The following is a 20,129-nucleotide window of genomic DNA, read 5'->3' on the forward strand; positions in this document are numbered from 1 at the left end:
CATGGTCCTGATGTAAACATGCCTTTAAAACAAATAAGTTCAGAACTAAAGTAAGCTATTCTATAAGGCCGAAAGTCCTGAAGGAAGTAAACCAGAGGCACAGTCCAGTTCCCCCAGGGAAACTGATCTAAATAACGACAGAGAACCAGTCATGTGCTTGAGTCAAGCCCGAGCCACAGATGATATTTAAGGGTCTCCTCCAGCAGAAGGCGGCACCAGACTGCCCTCACTTCCTGAGTCTCCCTCCTCACTTCACTCGAGTCCTCTCTACTGACACCATGGAGAGCTGTGGCTGTAGTGGTGGCTGCAGTGGTGGCTGCAGTGGTGGTTGTGGTGGTGGCTGCGGTAGCTGAACTACCTGCAGATGCTACAGGGTCAGCTGCTGCTCCAGCTGCTGCCCCTGCTGCTGTGGTTGCTGTGGGGGCTGCTGCAGTGTCCCTGTGGTCTGCTGCTGCCGCCGCTCCTGTGGCTGTGGCTCGTGTGGCTTGTGTGGCTGTGGGAAGGGCTGTTGCCAGCAGAAGTGCAGTTGCAAGAAGCGATGCTACTATTAGGTGGGCAGCCCAGTCTCTCGGCAGGTGCGGCTGGGAGCCAGGCTCACTCCTGTGATTAAGTCCTTAGACATCCTGAACTCTCATCTCTTCTGGTTCGCCTAAATATCAAGCTTGTATTTTAATAGAAAGACACCTGAGTAGAAGTCAGAAGTCCTACATTCAAGTCCATGCTCTGCCAGAGCAGCCTGACCATGAGAGTAACTCACCTTAGCTTCCCTAAGTCTTACCGTCTTACTTACCCATCTATAAAATAATAAGGTTGAGCTAAGAATCTGTAAGGACCTTTGGAGCTTTAGCAGCATATGAATCCATTGAATTCTCAAAACTAAGTTCACAAGTTCTCTCCCTCACAGATTCTCTTATGTACCTTGGTTACAACGGGCGCTAAAATTTGTTTATATTTATATGTAAACAACCCTCAGTCTACTACGATCTATCGATCAAAATCCACTCTACAACAAAAACAAACCACGGTTTGCTCCTGAGGGTGCAAAAATTCACATTAATGAGCTCGGCGGAATGAAATAATACTTTTTAATATATTTCATTCTTTTGAAATACTTTTCTCTTTGTGGAACTTCTGCACTTGTGTTCCTACTTATATTGGTTATATACTGTACATTTCTTACAGTTTCTAGTATTCTCTAATTTTCCTAAATTTAATTTCTTAAGAAAACACTAGTAAAATACAGTATTTCACGGTCTTGGTTTTGATTTGGTTTTGATGTCGTTCTTGAATAGGGGTGGGAGTGATGGAGAAGATGTTTGGCAACATGTTGCAAACTTCAGGAAGGTTATTAGGTGAAACACAAAGGATACACTGCATTTATTGGGGTAATGCTAGCTAGTGTAACAAATGGACACAAAAATATACAATGACCTAACTCAATAGACATGTATTTCTTGTTGCTGTCAATCACCCTGAGCAGTTCTGGGTGGGCAGAGGAGGAAGGGGTTGGGGGAACTGTGCTCCACCCAGTCATTCAGGGATCAACACATGACTTCCAAGGTAGCTTGTCTCCACACTATAGGTGAAAAAGAAGAGAGTGGACAACTCCCACCACTTCTTAAGCTCCTTAGCTAGAAAGTGACACAGCTTACTTCCTCTCGCTCCCCTTTGGTTAGAAGAATTGAGTCACATGATCTGACCTGGATGCGTGAGGAGCTGGGAAATGTAGTCCATGGCTAGGCAGACACTTCCCAACAACTCTCTACTACGAAAGGTAAGTGTGAATGTTGATGGACAGATAGCTGTGTCTGCATATAAAGCCTGTGTTCTAATAAAACCCTCAACTGATTTGACTGGAGTGTGTTTAGAAGAGAACACCTGACAGAACATGGATGGGTGTTTAATTCCCATTCATATCATATGAACTCCTCCTGGGGTAGTTATCCAGGGTAACTGGGGTATACTCGGTGCATGGTTGGAGTTACCTTAAGGTCACATGAAACTTTCATAGGGTGCAGCCTCAGGGATAGGACTTGAGAAGACTGAGCAGAAGACCATAGGAAGGGTGGTCCCTGGTGTCTGACTACAATCCTTACTTGGTGCGCAGGAGGCTGTGGGGGGAGCAATGGAGATGGGGAGAGGACAAAACAAGGTGCTCCGGCTTCGCCTTCTGTTTTCATCAATGGCACAAATACAATTTGGCTGGGATTCCATTCTCTCTCATACATTAATTCTCTCCATCCCTTGAAGAAACAAATTTTTCCAATACTCTTGAGGTGTTCTCATTTGAACTAAACAGGTAGTTTTGACTTGTTTTAAAAATATTACATGTCATTCTAGACATGTAAGTCTAAATATATAGACATTCTAGACATCCAGGACACGGAAGTCCAAACATAACTCAACTTATTTAAAATAGTACATGTAATGGTAATCCTAGAAACTCTAGAGAAAGTTTTCTCCATATAATTTAAACAAGATCACTAGGGTGAATTGTCTTGCTCAATATCTATTCAATATCCTTCAAGTATACCTTTTTGTATGGTGGAGGCTGGAATGATTAAAAACTACATTTCCCAGAATACTTTGCATCTAGGATCCGCACACTGAACAATTCGATTGATCCTTGAGAGATATGGAAGACAGAAATGAGGTGGAGGCCATCTTCCTGCTACTTTTGTCTGGGGAGAGGGGTGTTGAGTTTTCTCCCCTGCAGTGATGTTCCTGGGTCCAGATATAAGTTTTACGGAAGTTAAGAAGCAGTTGCAGTGGCAGCAGAAGTCAAATTCAGTGTTCCAGGGCCAGTTCCTAGCCTTGAGGGTGCAGAAGAGCAGGGGCAGCAACAGTGACAATGGCTCGCTGGACTGTAGTTGTAGTGGTGCATGCTTGAACTCGACTATCCTAGAAGTGGTTTCTTGATTTCCCTGCCTTTCTGACTACTGCAGAGGCAGCGGCTCCCCTGGAGCCATTCAGCAGTCATGTCCTAGAAGTCATGTCCTGGAAGGGATTCCTGGAGGCCAGCCTAGAGCCTACCCCTCCAGCCCTCCCAACAATTTTGTACACATTATTTCCCAATTACATCTCTTCCTGCTCAACATAGCTAGAAGAGTTTTGGTTTTCTGCAACTGACACTAGTACAAGACACGGCCTTTTGACGACCTTTTTGTGTTAGATTCTAGCCATCCTCCAAAGCTGAGAGGAATCCTAGTTCCCTGGCCATCTTCATAGGATCCTTCCTTTTTCTGAACTCCTTTTGCTGCTTTAGAGTGGCATGTGACAAGTTATTTGTATACTTTTCTATCCTCAGTTTTAGTAACTTTCAGTTTCAGTGTTATTGTTTACAAAAAAATAGAAAACCACTTAAAGTAGTATTAAAGGGATAATTTGTTACAAGAATAGAGAAGCATCTCACAGAAAACCAAGACGGGACCTGCAGTCAGTCTCCATAGGGGAGAAATCAAGAAGTAGAAAGGCTTTGAGAAGCCAGGCAGCTCTCCTTTTTCTGCTTCCCCCTAAAGCCATGTAGTCTCTCACTTCTTTCTGCACATCTGTATCTTTCTCCTTGTTCTCATCCTTCTGTTTTCTAGACTGGTTTCTCTGTTTCTCCTGACACAGCTCATGAATTTGTAGGATATGGTAGAGACTGCTAGTTGTCTACCCAGTGTACTCTGTCTCCTGTCCCCTCCCCTCAATTTTGATAGGGCACGAATCACTAGAAATAAATACTACATTATTCCCAGACTCCCTTGCAGCCAAATGTTGTCACATGGCTACATTCTAGCCAATGAAATGGCTCTCTAAAAGGAAGAAGGTGAGCCTTTTTCTTCTTTTATCCTTTTGAGTGAAGAGCAGATGTGGTGGTTGGAGCTATGGCCACCATATTTTGATCATGAGAATAAAGAGATCAGAGATTGTGGATGCATGAGTTGGAAAGATCCCTGAGGAAGTGGAGCTACCATTCAGGCTCTTGAGTACCTATCTTCAGACTTCTTTTACGTGAAGAACTAAATTTCTATCTTATTTAAGCCGCTGTTATTTTGAATTGCTTTTTACATGCAACTAAACCCTAATCCTAACTGATGCACAGGTCCTCCCGTTTCATGCATAACAGAAAATAACTAGTGTCTCTTTTCAATTATAAGCTCCCGGGATAGACTGGAAGAGCTTAGCTTCTGTATCTAGCTGTCTTCCAATTAACAACGGCCAGGGGAGCAAAGGTCCATAATATAAATAAGATACGGGAAGTTTACTCATGTAAACTGTAGGGGTTGTTTTTATAGAAAGAGGCATATAAGTTGGGAAGATATTTCAAAAGTTGTCTACCATACTCCTTCTCTTCAGTTATAAGCTAATTCCTTTTTCAGCTTTATTCTTAAATATCTTCCTCTTTGTAAATTACTGACTATATTTCTATATTTTTACATAATTCTTCAGATACTTACTTTTAGCCATAGTTTAAGGAGTACCAAACCCGAGTGGAAATAAGTTTTGTTATGGCCACTAGCAAAGCATGCTACTTACTTAGTTTTAGTCTTCCAGCAAAGAGTCTAGAAATCAGACTCTCGATTCTCAGAGTCAGGTAGAGTCCCACAGTTCAAGTCCCTATAAATAAACCAATACCTCATCAGTTCTTTAATTCAACACCTTATAATGGGAAAGGATTTGAAATTGCAGAATGCACATTCTAAAATAAGTAACTGCCTCTTCCCGTGCAGTCAACTCAGTTATAATATATAATTTATTTATACAACAATTACATAATCATATAATTTGTATAATTCAGTGGGAGGGTGATTTTAATTGTTAATTTTTGTAAAATAATTATGTAATTGTTCTAGAAACATCAACCATGCAGTATACAAATCATAAATGGAAGTATCTCTCTTTGTCAACCCCATGGTAGTGTGGTGTTCTGTAGTGGTGTTCTTTCAGTCATCTTCAGTGGTTTTTTTGATTGTTTGTTGTTTTTTCTTTTTTTGCTGAGGAAGATTAGCCCGGAGCTAATATCTGTTGCCAGTCTTCCTCCATTTTTGCTTGAGGAAGATTAGCCCTGAGCTAACATCTGTGCCTATCTTCCTCTATTTTATATGTGGGATGCTGCCACAGCATGGCTGATGAGTTGACTAGGTCTGTGCCTGGGATCCGAACCCACTGGGCCACTGAAGCAGAGAGCACCAAACTTAACCACTAGGCCACAGGCCGGCCCCATCGTCTTCAGTGTTTTGTATGTTATGGGAATGGGTGGGGTATTTTTAATTTATTTGGTACCAAGAATCATTTTCTGCTTGGACTCTAACCAGGAAGTAATGTTTCAGTGCCTATTACTAGACACGCCCAGTGTGACACACTCAAATGCCCTCCTGCTTCTGAAGGTCAGGGTGCTACTCTCTAAGCCCATGATGCTCGAGCTTATGGACTCCATTGACTTTACTTCTGCATCCCTTTATTCATCATTCCCAACAGCATTTGCTGACTCCGTGCTCTGGGCTGGGACGGGGATTACACAGAAGTAGAAGGCAGGCATGGTTGGTATGAGAACTGCCTAAAGTTTGATTCTCTTCTGGACACACACTGGTTTGTATTTCATCACCCACTTGAACTCAAGCCTTACAGATTGACTCATTTGGCCCATAGAATATGAACAGAAGTGAGATGGATCTCTTCTGGATGGAAATGTTAAGACCCAGCATGTAGCTCACCACATCTTTTTACTCTGCCTCTGCAATTGTGGAAGCTGAGATAGAAAAGGTTGGTGCCTCTGTTGGTCTGGGTCTCTCAGTAACTACCATGAGCACAGCCCCTTAGTCATTCATGATGGGCAATTAGCATAAGTGAGAACTTTTGTATTTTAAAGCAGATAGGGTATCCCAACCAATAGAACCTTTTATAGGGTAACTCAACTGGTAGAACCTTTTTTTGAGGACCTCACAAACTCTTCACAAGTAGGGAGACAATATGGAACCACAGACCAGAAATGATACTGTACGAAACCAAGTAAGTGCTCGAAGTTCGAGGAAAATAAGATGTGATAATCTCTCCTCTAGTCTCTCCTATTCCTATGCTTCATTCCGGTTTCCATAGCTGAACACTTTCAGTCTCGTAGCATTAACCAAACCTCCCAAAGTCTCAGGTGGGCTACCTCTAAATGGAGTAGTCTACAAGACTGGAATAATATGACATTAAAATTTTTTTTTTTAAATTTTGTGGGGCCAGCCCCAGTGGCCTAGTGGTTAAGTTCAGCATGCTCCGCTTTGGCAGCCTGGGCTCAGTTCCTGGGCATGGACGTAGCTCCACCACTTGTCTATCAGTGGCCATGCTGTGGTGGCGGCTCACATACAAAAAGAGGAAGATTGGCAACAGATGTTAGCTCAGGTGAATCTTAAAAAAAAAAAATTTGTGTATGTGAGCATGCACCCCAAAACTGAACCCTAACATTTTGGCTAATCAAGAACATTTGCAGCAGAGGAAATATTTTTCTCCCAATTTCATATACATTCATTTTCTTGATGAACAATTTCAAAATAAGGAACTTGTGTAGCTGGTAATAATATCAATACAACAGGAAAAAACAGTTTATATTAACTGGATATTCTCGTTTTTACTTTTTATAAGGCATACAGTAAAATATATTAGAAGAGCATATCTTAAACCTGTCCTTTTTTTCTTTTAGTTTTCAAGTTTTCATCTATTTTCATGCATAAATTTATCTAATAGAAGCTATAGATTTTTTCCACCTTCCTTCCCCCACCCTATCGTAATGTAAAATTATCCTCCCTTCCCATAATAGTTATAATAATGCCCTGCCCTATTGGACTCTGATCTTCTTTCAGCAATTCATTTTTCATTAAGTGCTAAACTTTAACTAGAAGGCTGAGGATAAAAGGCAAGACAGTGCCACACAAACAGTCACTTTGACAGATTTACTGACTGAATCAGGAGGTGACCATGACCTGCTGTGAAGGATGGACATCCTGCAATGGATTCAGCCTGCTGGTTCTACTTGTGTTGGGGGTAATTCTCAACGCCATACCGCTAATTGTCAGCTTAGTTGATGCAGACCAAGTTTTTCAAAACCCCATCTCTTGCTTTGAGTGGTGGTTCCCAGGAATTATTGGAGCAGGTGTGATGGTGAGTAATATTTATTTGACTTGATTTAGAGAAAGGCCTGCCTGTTTTACCAAACTCCTGAAGACCACACTTCAGCCTTGCAGTGAGCTATGTCTCGGCTAAGATAAGTGAGGGGCAGTGGCATGTGGACTATAATGGTTATCAGTGAAGAGTGCCAATTTAAATAAACTATGTGGTACAGGCTAGGGAGCTGGGCAAAAAAGTAAATAAATAAATTGATAAGAGTTGGTTGGGTTATTATAGATCACATTTCTTCATATTAGGGCTGCTCTTCCAAGCTTTATAGTTAGCATTAGGGACCTTCTAACTTCATTCTCTCAACTTTCCTTCGCCACTATCAGTCTCTAAGTATTTACAGGGCATAGAGTAGGAGTAGGAAGTGCTTCACAGGAATGGGAAGAAATATTCCCATGCACGATGAATATCCTGGATGATAATTGTGAGGGACAAATATGGCACTGCCTGCACCGAAGAACGTTGGCCTAAGAGATTTGGGACTTAAATCCTGGCTCTCTGACTTCAGGGACTTTCAGACTTAGATCTTACATACAGCCCAGAACATCACGGTGCTTACTCAATGCTAAGTTTGATCATTATTAATCGGTCTACCTTTGTTGAAGTCTGCCATAGAGCACTGAGTACAGAACTCCCCAAGGTACCTGATCATGAATCACCTGAGGCGTGTGTAATAGATGTAGATTTACAGACCTTCTCCTGGGGATTCTGATGGAGTAGGCCTGGGGAAGACCACTTGTGTAGAGGAATAAATAATGTTTTCAGACTTGGCACAATAGCTCAGCTCCAGTTCTGTCTCCAATATGTTACTGTGAGCAAGTCATTTATTCTGTGATTTTGTTTTCATATTCATAAACTGGGGATGTAGATATTGAGCTTGGAACACTCAGCATTCAAGAGGCTTGTTTTTCTTTGCTTACCTCTTGGGTGCTACCTAAGGGGGTCTGATTAATGCTGATAAATGAGTTTTTGTTTGGATGTGTGTTTCAATGAGTTACTGCTGCTGGTCCTATCCCAGACTTATAGGAAAACACTCTTGAGTCATTATATATTAAACTTTAGATAAAAATTTGTCCTTTGGCTGGTACACTGGACTTGAGGCCACTCTGGCATCAAAAAGTCATTCTAGGAAGCATTCCCCAAAAGTCGATGGTTTCTTTTCCTTTGACATCATGAGCAATCTCTTCACCCTGCGTTAGGTAGAAAGAGCCACTTAGAGAAAAAGCTTTTGGAAGGCTTTAGGCTATTTCTTCAAATCACCATGAAAGTTCCCTCAGGCTGAGAGAAACCACAGAGCTCAACAGAGTGATGCCACTGCAAATGCTTGTGTCTGTTTTCTGCCCTTCTAGAGGCTTCTCTCTACTTGAATAGCTTAAGCTTCCTTTGCATCTGCTTAGACCAGAAGGCAGGAGCAGCTGTCGGATTCTAACCAATAATGGCAATTTCCATGGAGCTTCTAAAAGTTCCTATGCTAAAACAATCCTCTGAGAATAACTCCTGTGGCTTTAGCTACAAATTGGCTCTACTACAAACTCCATCACAATTAAACAAAAAATGTCTTGCTAGCATGAAAGGAGGCTGAGGTGATGATGGCCCAATACATTCCATGTGTTGTTCTTTTGGGAGGCGGGGGAAGGAGAGAGGGGAAGACAGAGAAAGACACAGAGAGACACCGTGCGAAGTGCTAACTGGCTTCATACTTTACACTGTTGTCTCATTTAACCTCTATAATAATCTGGCTGAGCAGGTTATTATCATTTTAACAGACCAGCAAACAGAACGTTAGGAATGTTAACAAAGTCACACAGTAGACGTGAAAGTCAATTCAAGATTTATCTGATTGCAAAGCTCTGTTTTCCACCAATATCAGCACCATAATCCTTAACATCTGTCTCAGGCTGATAGAGAGGAAAGATATAATCCATAACTGAATCCATAAACTTTAGTGACCAGGAAGCTGAAACACAGAAAGCTTATATAAATCTGTGAGAGTTTCAGAGAATCTAGACTTCCTTGTCCCATGACTAAATTTACTTTTTATCACTCTCAATAAATATTAACGAAGGGTATCACACCAGGCCTTCTCTGTTACTCAGTATGTAGAACGTCATCAAAGCAGCAAACAACTCTTTGAAAAGTTCAATAGGCAGTTTATGGATTGAGCCCCAGACTCTACTCTAGGCTCACAAGCAAACAGGTACATGATGGAAGGGTTCAGAACACAGGTGTATTTTCATGGTCCTCGGCTATAAAGAGAATGTGGAAGAATATCTTTTTCAAAGGGAATCATGTACTTTATAACATCTGTCAAAATACTGACTAATTCAAAAGACTGAACTCTCAATGCACTTGTAAATACATAGAAATGTTAATAAAAAAGAAGAAATCACTGCCTGTGATAAGCACTTTTGTCATAGTTCTTGAAATCTGTCCAAAATTGCTGTAGCATTTTAAATTAGTGTTGCTTCCAAAACAGGAGATTTTGCAGGAAGTAGCTGATAGTAAAGGAATTCACTTCAGAAAATAATTCATTTTATGGTTTTATGACTTACCCAAAACAGAGGGGAAGCTTTTCATCTTTGGAAACCATGACTAAAAGTCTTACGTAATTAATTATCCTCAACTGTTACCTGCTAAATGGATAAATCAATACACGTTCTCTTTCCATGTTCAATAACTTAGAGGATGCCCAAAAGTTTAAATTCTATCAGAGTTTTAATGGCTTAAAGCTCCTCTGTATACACTTCATTTGTAAAATCATATACCTTATTTCTAAGACTGAATAAAGGATGGGTTTCTGTAAGGAAAAATGAACACTACTACTTCTTTTCTTTATAAAAACAAATGACTATCAAGACAATTTCACAAAAACTCACTCATTCAAATATGCTTAAGAATTGAAGTGAAAGAGTATTCTCATAATGACTCATTTTGACAGCTTATCTGGAAGATTTATAATTCAGTCACACCCACACACTTTCACATTTTAATATAAACAGCCCCTCTAATTTCCAGACTTCTGAATGGGCAAAATGGCTGAAATACATGAGTTATCGTTACTCATAATGGCCACAAAGATGTGTTAACATGCCATGAAGTCAGCTGGGTGGGGATTCATATACTAAAGTTACTGTTACTTTATAAAACCCCTTTGCAAGGGAAGGGATCTATGAAGGTAAATATTCAGCATCTCTGAAATAAATTAGTCCTCAAATTAGTTAGCAGAGTTTAATTTACATCAATAAGGAAATGGAATGATCAATCCATTTGTTATAATTTAATGTTGCTCCAACTTTCTTTTAATAGAGTCCTTAATTTTCTAAATCAGGGGTTGGCAATTTTTTTCTGTAATGGGTCACACAATGAATATTTCAGGCATTGCGAGCCAGACAGTCTCTGTCACAACTATTCAAATCCACCGTTGGTTTGTGCAAGCAGCCACAGACAATTTGTAAGTGAATGGGCATGGCTGTGTTCTAATAACACTTTATTTATAGAAAAGAGGTGGGTAGGTCATAGTTTGCCAGTTCCTGCTCTAAATGATTTGTTCCTTAAGCTCTGAAGTCAGTATAGCTTATAAGCACCACAAAAGAAGTTTAATCTATAAATGCTGACACTTACTTGGGGGCTAAAATTTCTTTGCCCTCTGATTCCAGGCTCTCAGCTATGCCCCAGAGTGGCTGGGCTGCCGCACATATGTGCGACCTCTGAATTATAAGGGTATTGGTGTTCAAGGCAATATGTCAGCAAAGCCTGATAAAAATACAAAGTGTTCTCCACAAGTGATATGGAGTCAGCACATAGTCAGAGTGGGGTGAAGTCTGTCAGGAAAGTTGCCTTGTAAGGCGTAAATCTTAGAACTGTTCTGAAAGAACAAAGGTAGACATGGTCTTGGAAGAAGGAAGCAGGGAAGGAGCAGTTAGAAGGAGGACAATGAGATGAGTAACAGTGGTGGTTGTGGGGAGGATGACAATGAAGAAACTCCATACAGGAAGGGAGGAGAATTATAAAAATTGGCCATTGTGGAAGAGTGGTTAAGAGTCTGGACTCTGGGACCCAAATGCCTGGCTTTAAATCCCAATTCTTCCACTTTCTTAGGTGAGTTACTCTAACTTTCTGTGCCTCAATTTTCTGCTCCAGCAAAATGGGGATAACAAGAACACCTACCCCACAGAAGTGTTATGAGGCTGGCATGAACTAAAACATGTATGGGCACTATAACAGCGCCTGGCCCATAGTTAGAGCTCAAGAAAATGTTAGAAAACAAGAGCAGAAGGAAAGAGAGAACTACTCAAGGGCAGCTGTGCTGAGATGGCAAGAAAACCTTCCAGCTAGTATTTCTTAAGTGGGAGGAAGTAATTCACAATCCACTCTTCAATGAAACTTCTCCCAGTAAGAATTTCTAGTCATAGCTGCTGACTAGATATTACTAAAAATTTAAACCTAAGCTCTGAGAATGTGGCATCCTTTCTTACAGCTTTACTCAGCAATATGTATTTCCGTTGACATAGAATGCAGTAAATACAAGATTTCTGCATATCAATGTAAAGTAAGATCATCATGTATCATGGAGGTAGGAGCAGAAAGGAGAATGTGGAGAATTTGGGTCCTAGCGAGGTGGTGGTGACCCTGGGAGTGAGGACGGTTAGGGAAGTGGGAGAGGGTGGTGACAGAATTCCTAGTTCCCAACCACCAGGCAAACAAAATCATAAATTTCCTTTCTGGATGCTTGCCAGATTAATTCATACAACTTTTGGGAAATTGGACAAGTGGCTTCAGATTATAGTAACTGAAAAAAAAAGGGAATTTTGGATTATGTAACCAATTCTTTCAGAACCATTCCTTCCAAAATAATAAATAATTCATTCTAATCTATTTAAAATCCAAATCTCTCTAAAGATGATTCAGAGTAAAGTAAGAATGTAGATGGAAGAATTTGAAACTGCTATCCTGAAATCCACCATCCCTCTCCCTTCTTTAATCTTTGTGGTCAAGATGGGGATCACAAAGCTCACAAGATCAAGGACATTGCCAAATATCCTTTCTGTTCTCTTGAGCTGTGACTTCCCACAACTGGTGGGAAATGGAGGGTGGAGATGACTGCTTTTTCATCTGATAGAAGTAATAATATTCCTCTTTCCTGTTGATGTAATTTCCAGGTCATCCCAGCAACATCAATGTCCTTGGCAGCAAGAAAAAGAGCATGCTGCAACAGTAAAGTTGGGGTGAGTGTGGTGCGATCGGGCTGGGAGCAGAAGCTCACGAGCAGTTAAGACATCTAAGCAGAGCTGCCGAGGCGCAGCATCTACCGCATCGTATGTGCTAGCAGCAGGCACACATCTCAGAAACATGCTGTTTGGAACGATTATATGCTATGGAAAGTGTGAAGTTGTTTTTTCTTCCATAAAGATTTAGCTTTGGAGCCATCCTAGGGAGCCTTCCTCAATCTTCAGTTCCACCAGTCTAAAGGTTTTTCAAAGAAAGGCGATTTAGAAGTCACACTCAGAGCTGTGATCAATTTCATAATACTCAAATACTTATTACTTTTGTGGTGTTTATAAAATACTTAGAGAAATGTATCCTCCGTTCTCCCATGCATATGAAAGATTGATTTGCTGGGATTGGAATGATAATTGTCCTTATCTAATTAAACAAAGAGACAATAGTTATTTTTCCAAATATTTAGCATGTGCCTACTATGTATAAAATTGTAACTAAGTTAAAAGTAAATTAATATTTATTAACTTTCTGTCACTATGCACATAACACTTTCAAATATGCTATCTTATTTAATTCTCTCAAAGCCCCTAAGTGGGAAATATTATGCTCTGTTTTATTGACCAAGAAACTGATCCTCAGAGAAAGCAAATAACCTGCCAGTAGCACAGCTAGTAGGTAGACTTTCATCCAAATCCATCAGACTCCAAAATTCACCATCTTTACACTGTTTCTGCCATGAGCATTGTTATGAAGTAACACTGAGGGCCCTCCTAATTCTCTAAGGAAGGGGTGGATTGATAAACAAGCAGGCACAGTAAACATTCTTGGCTGAGTGTGAGGCCTTAAAGCGACGGTTCCCAGCCTGATGGGAACATCAGAACTACCTGGGAAGATCTTAAAAATACCAAAGCCTGGTGGCCCCCACAGATTCTCATGAGGATTTTTCAAAAGCACCATAGGTGACTCTAATGTGCTCTGAAGGGTGAGAATCACTGTTTAAAAGGGTACACATTTATATCCATACTACATACTTATATTCATAACAGAAAATATATTTTTAAAAATTACCTTTTTCTGACATTTGATATTTATCTAGGATTATAATTACTCTGCTATGTATTTATGGTCTTTCTTTGTTCCTGATACACTGTACTTATTCAATAGATATTAGTTTTCAGTTTTCCCTGTCACTGTTCTTTTTAAACTATAATAATTTGGAGTTTGACTTCACATTACCTCTATACTGTACTCACAATATTTTTTTTTTAAAGATGTGTTCTTTATTTTTATTTATTTATTTTTTGAGGAAGATTAGCCCTGAGGTAACTGCTGCCAATCCTTTTTTTTTTTTTTTTTTTGCTGAGGAAGACTGGCCCTGAGCTAACATTCGTGCCCATCTTCCTCTTTATGTGGGACACCTACCACAGCATAGCTTGCCATGCGGTGCCATGTCTGCACCTGGGATCCAAACTGGCAAACCCTGGGCCGCTGAAGCAGAATGTGCAAACTTAACTGCTGTGCCACCAGGCCGGTCCCACAACGTTCTTGAGAAAGACATCCTGGGATATGTCTGAATCCCTAAACTCAAAAATAGCAGAACCCTCACACTGATTTTTCTCCCAAATCATATTTCCATTAAGAATCTGTTCTTTCCTGCATGTGTCCTTTCAAAACAAATTAGTCACCTTTTCAGTGATTAGGTTTTCTCTCTTCTTTGAGGACACAGTGAGTTGAGAATAACGAAGCCACTGTTTCACGCAGGTTTTGGGCTTAACTCACCAGAAGGTTTTGCTCCCCCATTCTAACCTTGGAAAGACTTGGAATTTCTGCTTCAGCAACGTTACAGATTATTACACGCTGAGGAGCTGCAGGGGCTCTGGGAGGGCCTGGGGGGCCCTGGACAACACTGTTCATGCTCATAATAATAGTGGTGATGACTCCCTAATCACAATCGCCAGTTACGTTGATTAGATGCAATAAAGAGTTCTTAGCCACTTTCTCACTTGGCGGTAGTCATGTGAGGACTGGTGTTTAAGTCACACCTCCTGTCTTTGAAATCTAGATAAGACCAAAGCAGCACAAAAGTGACAAAGGCCAGATCTTGGGAGGGATGGGGGTGGTCACCAAGGCTTGTACCCTATTTTAACTGTTCCTTGCTCCTTCCCTTTTTCCAGTTCTTGATTTTGTTTCTGAATACTTTGGTTTTGCTGAGTCATTTAAATGAAGCCCCACTCTAAGGGAAAATGCCGATCCCTGGAACTACTTTCCAAAGCCAGGTCCCTCCGTAGTGATGAGAAGTCAGAAATAACAGATGACCAACATATAAAGAGCGGCACTTCTTGATGGGCAAATTTAAGTAACTTGCACAGGCCACAGTAGTGTGGAAGAATCTGGATCTGAATTAGGCTCCAAACCTGCGATTCTGTGCTCTCAGCTGGAAGAAGTACACTGTAGTGATTAAACCCTGAGCACTAGTGTTTACCAGCTGTGAGCCCCTGATGAATTTGTCAACCTCCGTGAACCGCAGTTTTCTCATCCATAAAATGAGAATAGTAACAATAGCTATCTTTTGGGGTTATTGAAAGGATTGTAAAGTCCAAGGTCCCTCAACACACACTGTAGAGGCAGCCACTGAGCCTGCCTACTCATCAAAGGTAGATCTGAAGAGCACAACACGCAAACCCTCTAGGAACTGCAGTGTTGTCCCATTGTTCTAGAAAATTATCCCTTCACTTTATTTCTGCAGATTTTAAAATAGTCATAACTGTCACTGACTAACGACTTCACTGAAACAACAGAGCTACTTTCTGGAAAACACACACATACATCAACTTTCATTCCGGCCATAAGATTCCCTGTTGCCAAATTTCATGTTTTTTTCTGCCTTCTGCAACTCTGAGTCATGAAAGGAAAGATGCTTAGATGCCCACAATCTTTGCCCTCTAACACAGTGGTTCTCAACCAAAAGTGATCTTGCATCCCTTGCCCCCAAGGGGACAGTTGGCAATGTCTGGAAATATTTCTGGTTGCTACAACTGGGCAAGTGTGTGTGAGTGCTACTGGCATCTAGTGGGTAAAGCCTAGGGATGCTGCTAAACATCCTACAACACACCAGAAAGGCCCCAACAGCTACATGCCCACATGCCAGTAGTGCCACGGTTGAGAAAGTCTGTTCTAACACTACATTGTTGATTGATCACCGCAGGATGCTGACTACTGGCCACTTACAACATCAGGGCCAAATCCAGATTAAAGATTTGGGAGTCAAGAGACCAGACATCAAAACGTGGGTGGTTAAGATCTAGTCAAGGGTCTATGAAGTAGGAAGTACAAGGGATAGGGAGGAGGAAGCAAATCTCAGTGGTCAGTTGAGATAGACAAGGCTTGGGGATACAAAAGTTCAGAATTTTCAGAAACAGTGGCAAGACTAACAATCTTTTAGTGAGTCTAATCAAATGGCAGAGACTTTGTCCTCTGCCTTCTTTTATAACTCATACTTAGTCAAACTGTGAGCTTAAGATTTAGGACTATAGGGTGACCAGAGGATGGCAGCGGTTGATTGAAAAGACTGCGTATGCTGCTGAAACTTGAAACAGACCAAGAGTATGTCATAACATGTGCAAATGTGCCTACTTTATTTTTCAGATGTTTCTTTCCTCGCTTTTGAATATAATCACAGTCATTGGTGCTGTGTATTGCATGTTGGTATCTATCCAGGCTCTCGCAGAAGGTCCTCTCATCTGTAACTCTCAAGGCAACAGTACTTCCAGTTGTGAATTTTCATTTAAAAACTTAAGGTGAGTAATCTGCCCTTCACTGACTGTCTGACACAGCTGCAGCTAGTTAGATTAGAAGTGTGTTGACACAGTGCCATGTTTTTCTTTGATGAAATTACTGGGTCAAACAGATTCTTAGGGATTCAGCACAGTAATCCCAACTGACACCATCTCATGGAAATGGAGGAACCACTGCATTAGAATGCTTTGGGTACAGTCTTGTCTAAAAGGAGTACTTGACTCAGATGGCTTATCCTCGTCTTTTAAAAATCTATGGGTGCACATATGTACATATACAAAAAGTGTCTGGAAATATACACCAGAAACTTAACTTTCCTCCTTGGAGATGGTAATGACGGATGCCCTGGAGGAGTGAAGGGAGCACTGATGTTTTACACTTCCAAACTAGTTAAAATTTCTAAGCCCCAAGCATATATTACCTTTATAATTTTAAAAACTGAATGAAAACCAAGAAATAAAATCTAGAGCCTAATCTATAAGCCCTAAAAGAAAAAAAGCAGCTCCTGGATTCCTGCAGACATACTATAAATATACTGTAGGAATGGGAATGAACCAACAGTTTAAGTCAGGGAGTAACAAATAATACTGGAGTTACATGTAAATGGTTCATTTCAGTCTTGTAAGATGGTTCTGTGCCTGAATCTAGGCACAATTTGTAAAAGTGGAAGAAAAGAACCACCCAATTCATTAGTTATCAGTATGCTGCTCAGTTTGGAAAATAACCAGAATTTGCTTTTGTAGTTACATGAAAACCTTTTTCCCTCCTTTTCCCTTATCTTGTTACACCAAAAAAGAAAATGCTTTAAAATGTGCATACTGCAGCTGTGAACCAAACTCCAGATAAGTTCTCTATACTGATAGATCTGAAGTATAACATTAGAGATTTCAGCCACAGATGCAATGCACATTCAGTCCTCGGCAGATGACAACTCACCATGCACCAGGCACCAGGCTAAGCTCTGGAGATGACAGCACGCAAAGGATTCCCACTCTAGCTGGGGAGACAGACAGCGACAGAGTAAACGGTCACAAAAGAGTGATCCTACGCTTGCTGCAAACTGCAAACGCATACTCACATTCCACCTGCTGAAACACTGGTCTTCCCAGGTCGAACGCCAGCTGTTGGCATCCAGAAATGCAAACTCTCTCAGAACACTTAGTCTTAGTCTGTCATAAACCAAAGAAAAAGCATTTTGGGATAGACGTGTTAGGGCTAAAAGTTTCTCATTTTTGACACCTTGCTACAATGGGCACAAATCACTTGAATAGACATACCTGTCTTTTGTGAGTAAAAATTGTACATCTGGTTTAAGTGCAGATGCAACACTTCAGTTTGGCACTATGAGCTCCTTGAAAGTCCCTGCTCCTTTATTCTCTTGTACCTTTAGCAAGTAGAAGTTGAACCATATGAAACTGTGGATATTCAACCATTTCTGACAAAGAAAATTTTATATAGTTCAACCTAAGAGTAGGTACTATGGAAATGCTTGAATGATGGGCTACATAACGACTGAAAGTTTTATAGCTATCGACTACATGGACACACGCTCAGAAACCCTGATCTTAGCCATAGCTTCTGGGCACAATATTTCAAAAGTCCTTTCTGTTTTACTAGACTTGTCCTTTTCTGGGCACAATGCCACATTCTTTTGATGGTCAGTGATATTCCTGAGTATCTTATTTTTATCATTTCCTTCAATTTTCCAGGGACATTCATCTAGAATCCTTCAATGTGCGGTGGTTCTTCAATGAATCTTGCGTAACTTCTACTGGTTTCACTAATCCCACCAACAACGACATCATGGCCAGCAACTGGGGGAAAAACAGCTTGAATTCTACAGAAAACAAATACAGGATTATCCATTTCTCAGTATTTTTAGGTCTCCTGCTTGTGGGGATTCTTGAGCTCCTGTTTGGACTCAGTCAGATAGTCATCGGTTTCCTCGGCTGTCTGTGTGGAGTCTCCAAGCAAAGAAGTCGAATCGTGTAATTTAGTGGCAATAAAACAGAACTATTAGCAGTTTGAATCATTTGAGAATTACATTTAAAAGACATCCTTTTAGACGTCTGAAGTTCAATAGTGGAGCATTATCTAGACAGCTGCATGAGTCATTTTAGTCCAAAAGATTGTTTTTAAAGTCACCTCTGAGGTGATTAAAAAAAAAAATCAAACTGTTACATAGAAAGCATGTTGGTAAATGCATAACGCTTCCATATGGAAAGGAAAAATCAACAGTAGTTAACTTTCGGGAGAAGTAGAGAGAAACTTTCAATTTGTTTTGTATTTTTCTGCAGAATTTTCTAACTCTATAGTCTTGTGTGGAACGAGGAAGGGCAGCAGTGGGGGGTGGGAAGAAAAAGGGAGACGGGAGGGAGAAAAAGAAGGAACAGAAGTTATCCTGGAAGTGAAAGTGTGGGACTTTTGTATTGTATTTCTTTATACTTCTTTTTAAGATTTTATTTTTCCCTTTTCTCCCAAAGCCCCCCAGTACATAGTCACGTATTTTTAGTTGTAGGTCCTTCTAGTTGTGGCATGTTGGATGCCGCCTCAGCATGGCTTGATGAGCTGTGTCATGTCTGCGCCCAGGACTCAAACAGGTAAAACCCTGGGCCACTGAAGCAGAGTGTGCAAACTTAACCACTCAGCCACGGGGCCGGCCCCTCTTTATACTTTTAAAAAAAGAATAAATATATAACTTGAATAAAATAAAGTTTTAGACATAATTTCCAGCTTATAGGAAATCCAGGGAAAGAGGACATACCAGACAAATTCAAAAGGTGGGACAATAAATAGACAATAGCCCCATTTTCAACAAGAAAATGTACAGAAAAAACAAAAGGTGGGATGGGTTGAGGGAACTATTCCAGATTAAGAGAACAAAGAGACGTGATTCAACTAAATGTATTCTATGGACCTTACTGGGATAATTGGGGAACCTGTACATAGGTTGGTTTAGGCAATATTGAGGATTTATCGTTAAATTTTTATGTTTCATAATGGTTTTATGGTTATACAGGAAAATATCCTTATTTTTTAGAAAAGCATATTTATATGTTTGGGAGAAAATGTCATGTTTTTAAAATACTTCAGCCAAAAAGTGAAGCAATGGAAAAATGTTGTTATATTCAGGTAATTCATTATATCTTCTCTTTTCCCATGTTTAAATTTTTCACAATAATTAAAAAACAATAAATACCTAAAAAAAAAAATCAATCTCTCAAAAGCTGCTTTCTACATATGCCAATCTTTAAAAGACAGGGTAACAAAACGGTCAATTTACCATATTAAAATGTTATAAAACAGACAAAACTAAAAACCTACCATTTTCTGAATGTGATCATTCCTGCATTTTATTTCAATTATTTATGTTCTCTGAGCTTAATGTTCTAGAAATGATTTACAATACCCATATTACAGCTACCCCTCAAAATTAGTAACATCAAGAGCTTACAGGTATTTTTTTCTGAACCCATTTGCTATATAAAGACCTTCTCCCTATGCTCCTATAAATACTCATTTATCCTTATGATTTGGCTTAACTATCTCCCACTTGAGAAAGCCTTCCCAGAGTGCATGATTCCAGCACACTAAGTCAGCACTGGCCCAAACCACTAACACCATACCTGTCACAATGTAACTTAAATGCTTTTGGTGGTACGTCCATCACTATAAGAGAATTTCAGAGAACAGGACCATGTCCTTCTCATCCATTTATTCATCAGCTCTTTCCTGCTTCAGGTCCTTAGCAAGGCCTCTCCTCGGCCCAGCCCCCACCCCCTGCCCGTCTCATCTCTGTTTAAGTCCTCTTCATCCTTCAGACTTCAGCACAAATATCACTTTTTCTGAGGATGAAAAACAGGGTTCCTTTAACTCTCTCCTTCAGCATTCCTTCAGTTATAGTACTCATCACAATGGTGACAGCATTTTTATTTGTGCTTATTTCTCAAATTTCACTTTCCCCTAAAAGA

At 40.3% G+C, this 20,129-nt stretch overlaps 1 protein-coding gene across 1 annotated transcript; it reads left to right on the plus strand.

The window, feature by feature from the left end:
• The first annotated feature begins 6,329 nt into the window (after positions 1-6,329).
• On the plus strand, positions 6,330-18,233 carry TM4SF20 (transmembrane 4 L six family member 20). The gene is made up of 4 exons (XM_046644278.1): positions 6,330-7,128; positions 12,303-12,368; positions 16,009-16,160; positions 17,868-18,233. The coding sequence occupies exons 1-4, from the start codon at positions 6,946-6,948 to the stop codon at positions 18,148-18,150; spliced, it is 684 nt and encodes a 227-aa protein (XP_046500234.1). The 5' UTR covers positions 6,330-6,945; the 3' UTR covers positions 18,151-18,233.
• Positions 18,234-20,129: the final 1,896 nt, after the last annotated feature.

This window comes from Equus quagga, chromosome 17, assembly GCF_021613505.1.
Source record: "Equus quagga isolate Etosha38 chromosome 17, UCLA_HA_Equagga_1.0, whole genome shotgun sequence".
In the NCBI taxonomy this organism is placed as follows: Eukaryota; Metazoa; Chordata; class Mammalia; order Perissodactyla; family Equidae; genus Equus; species Equus quagga.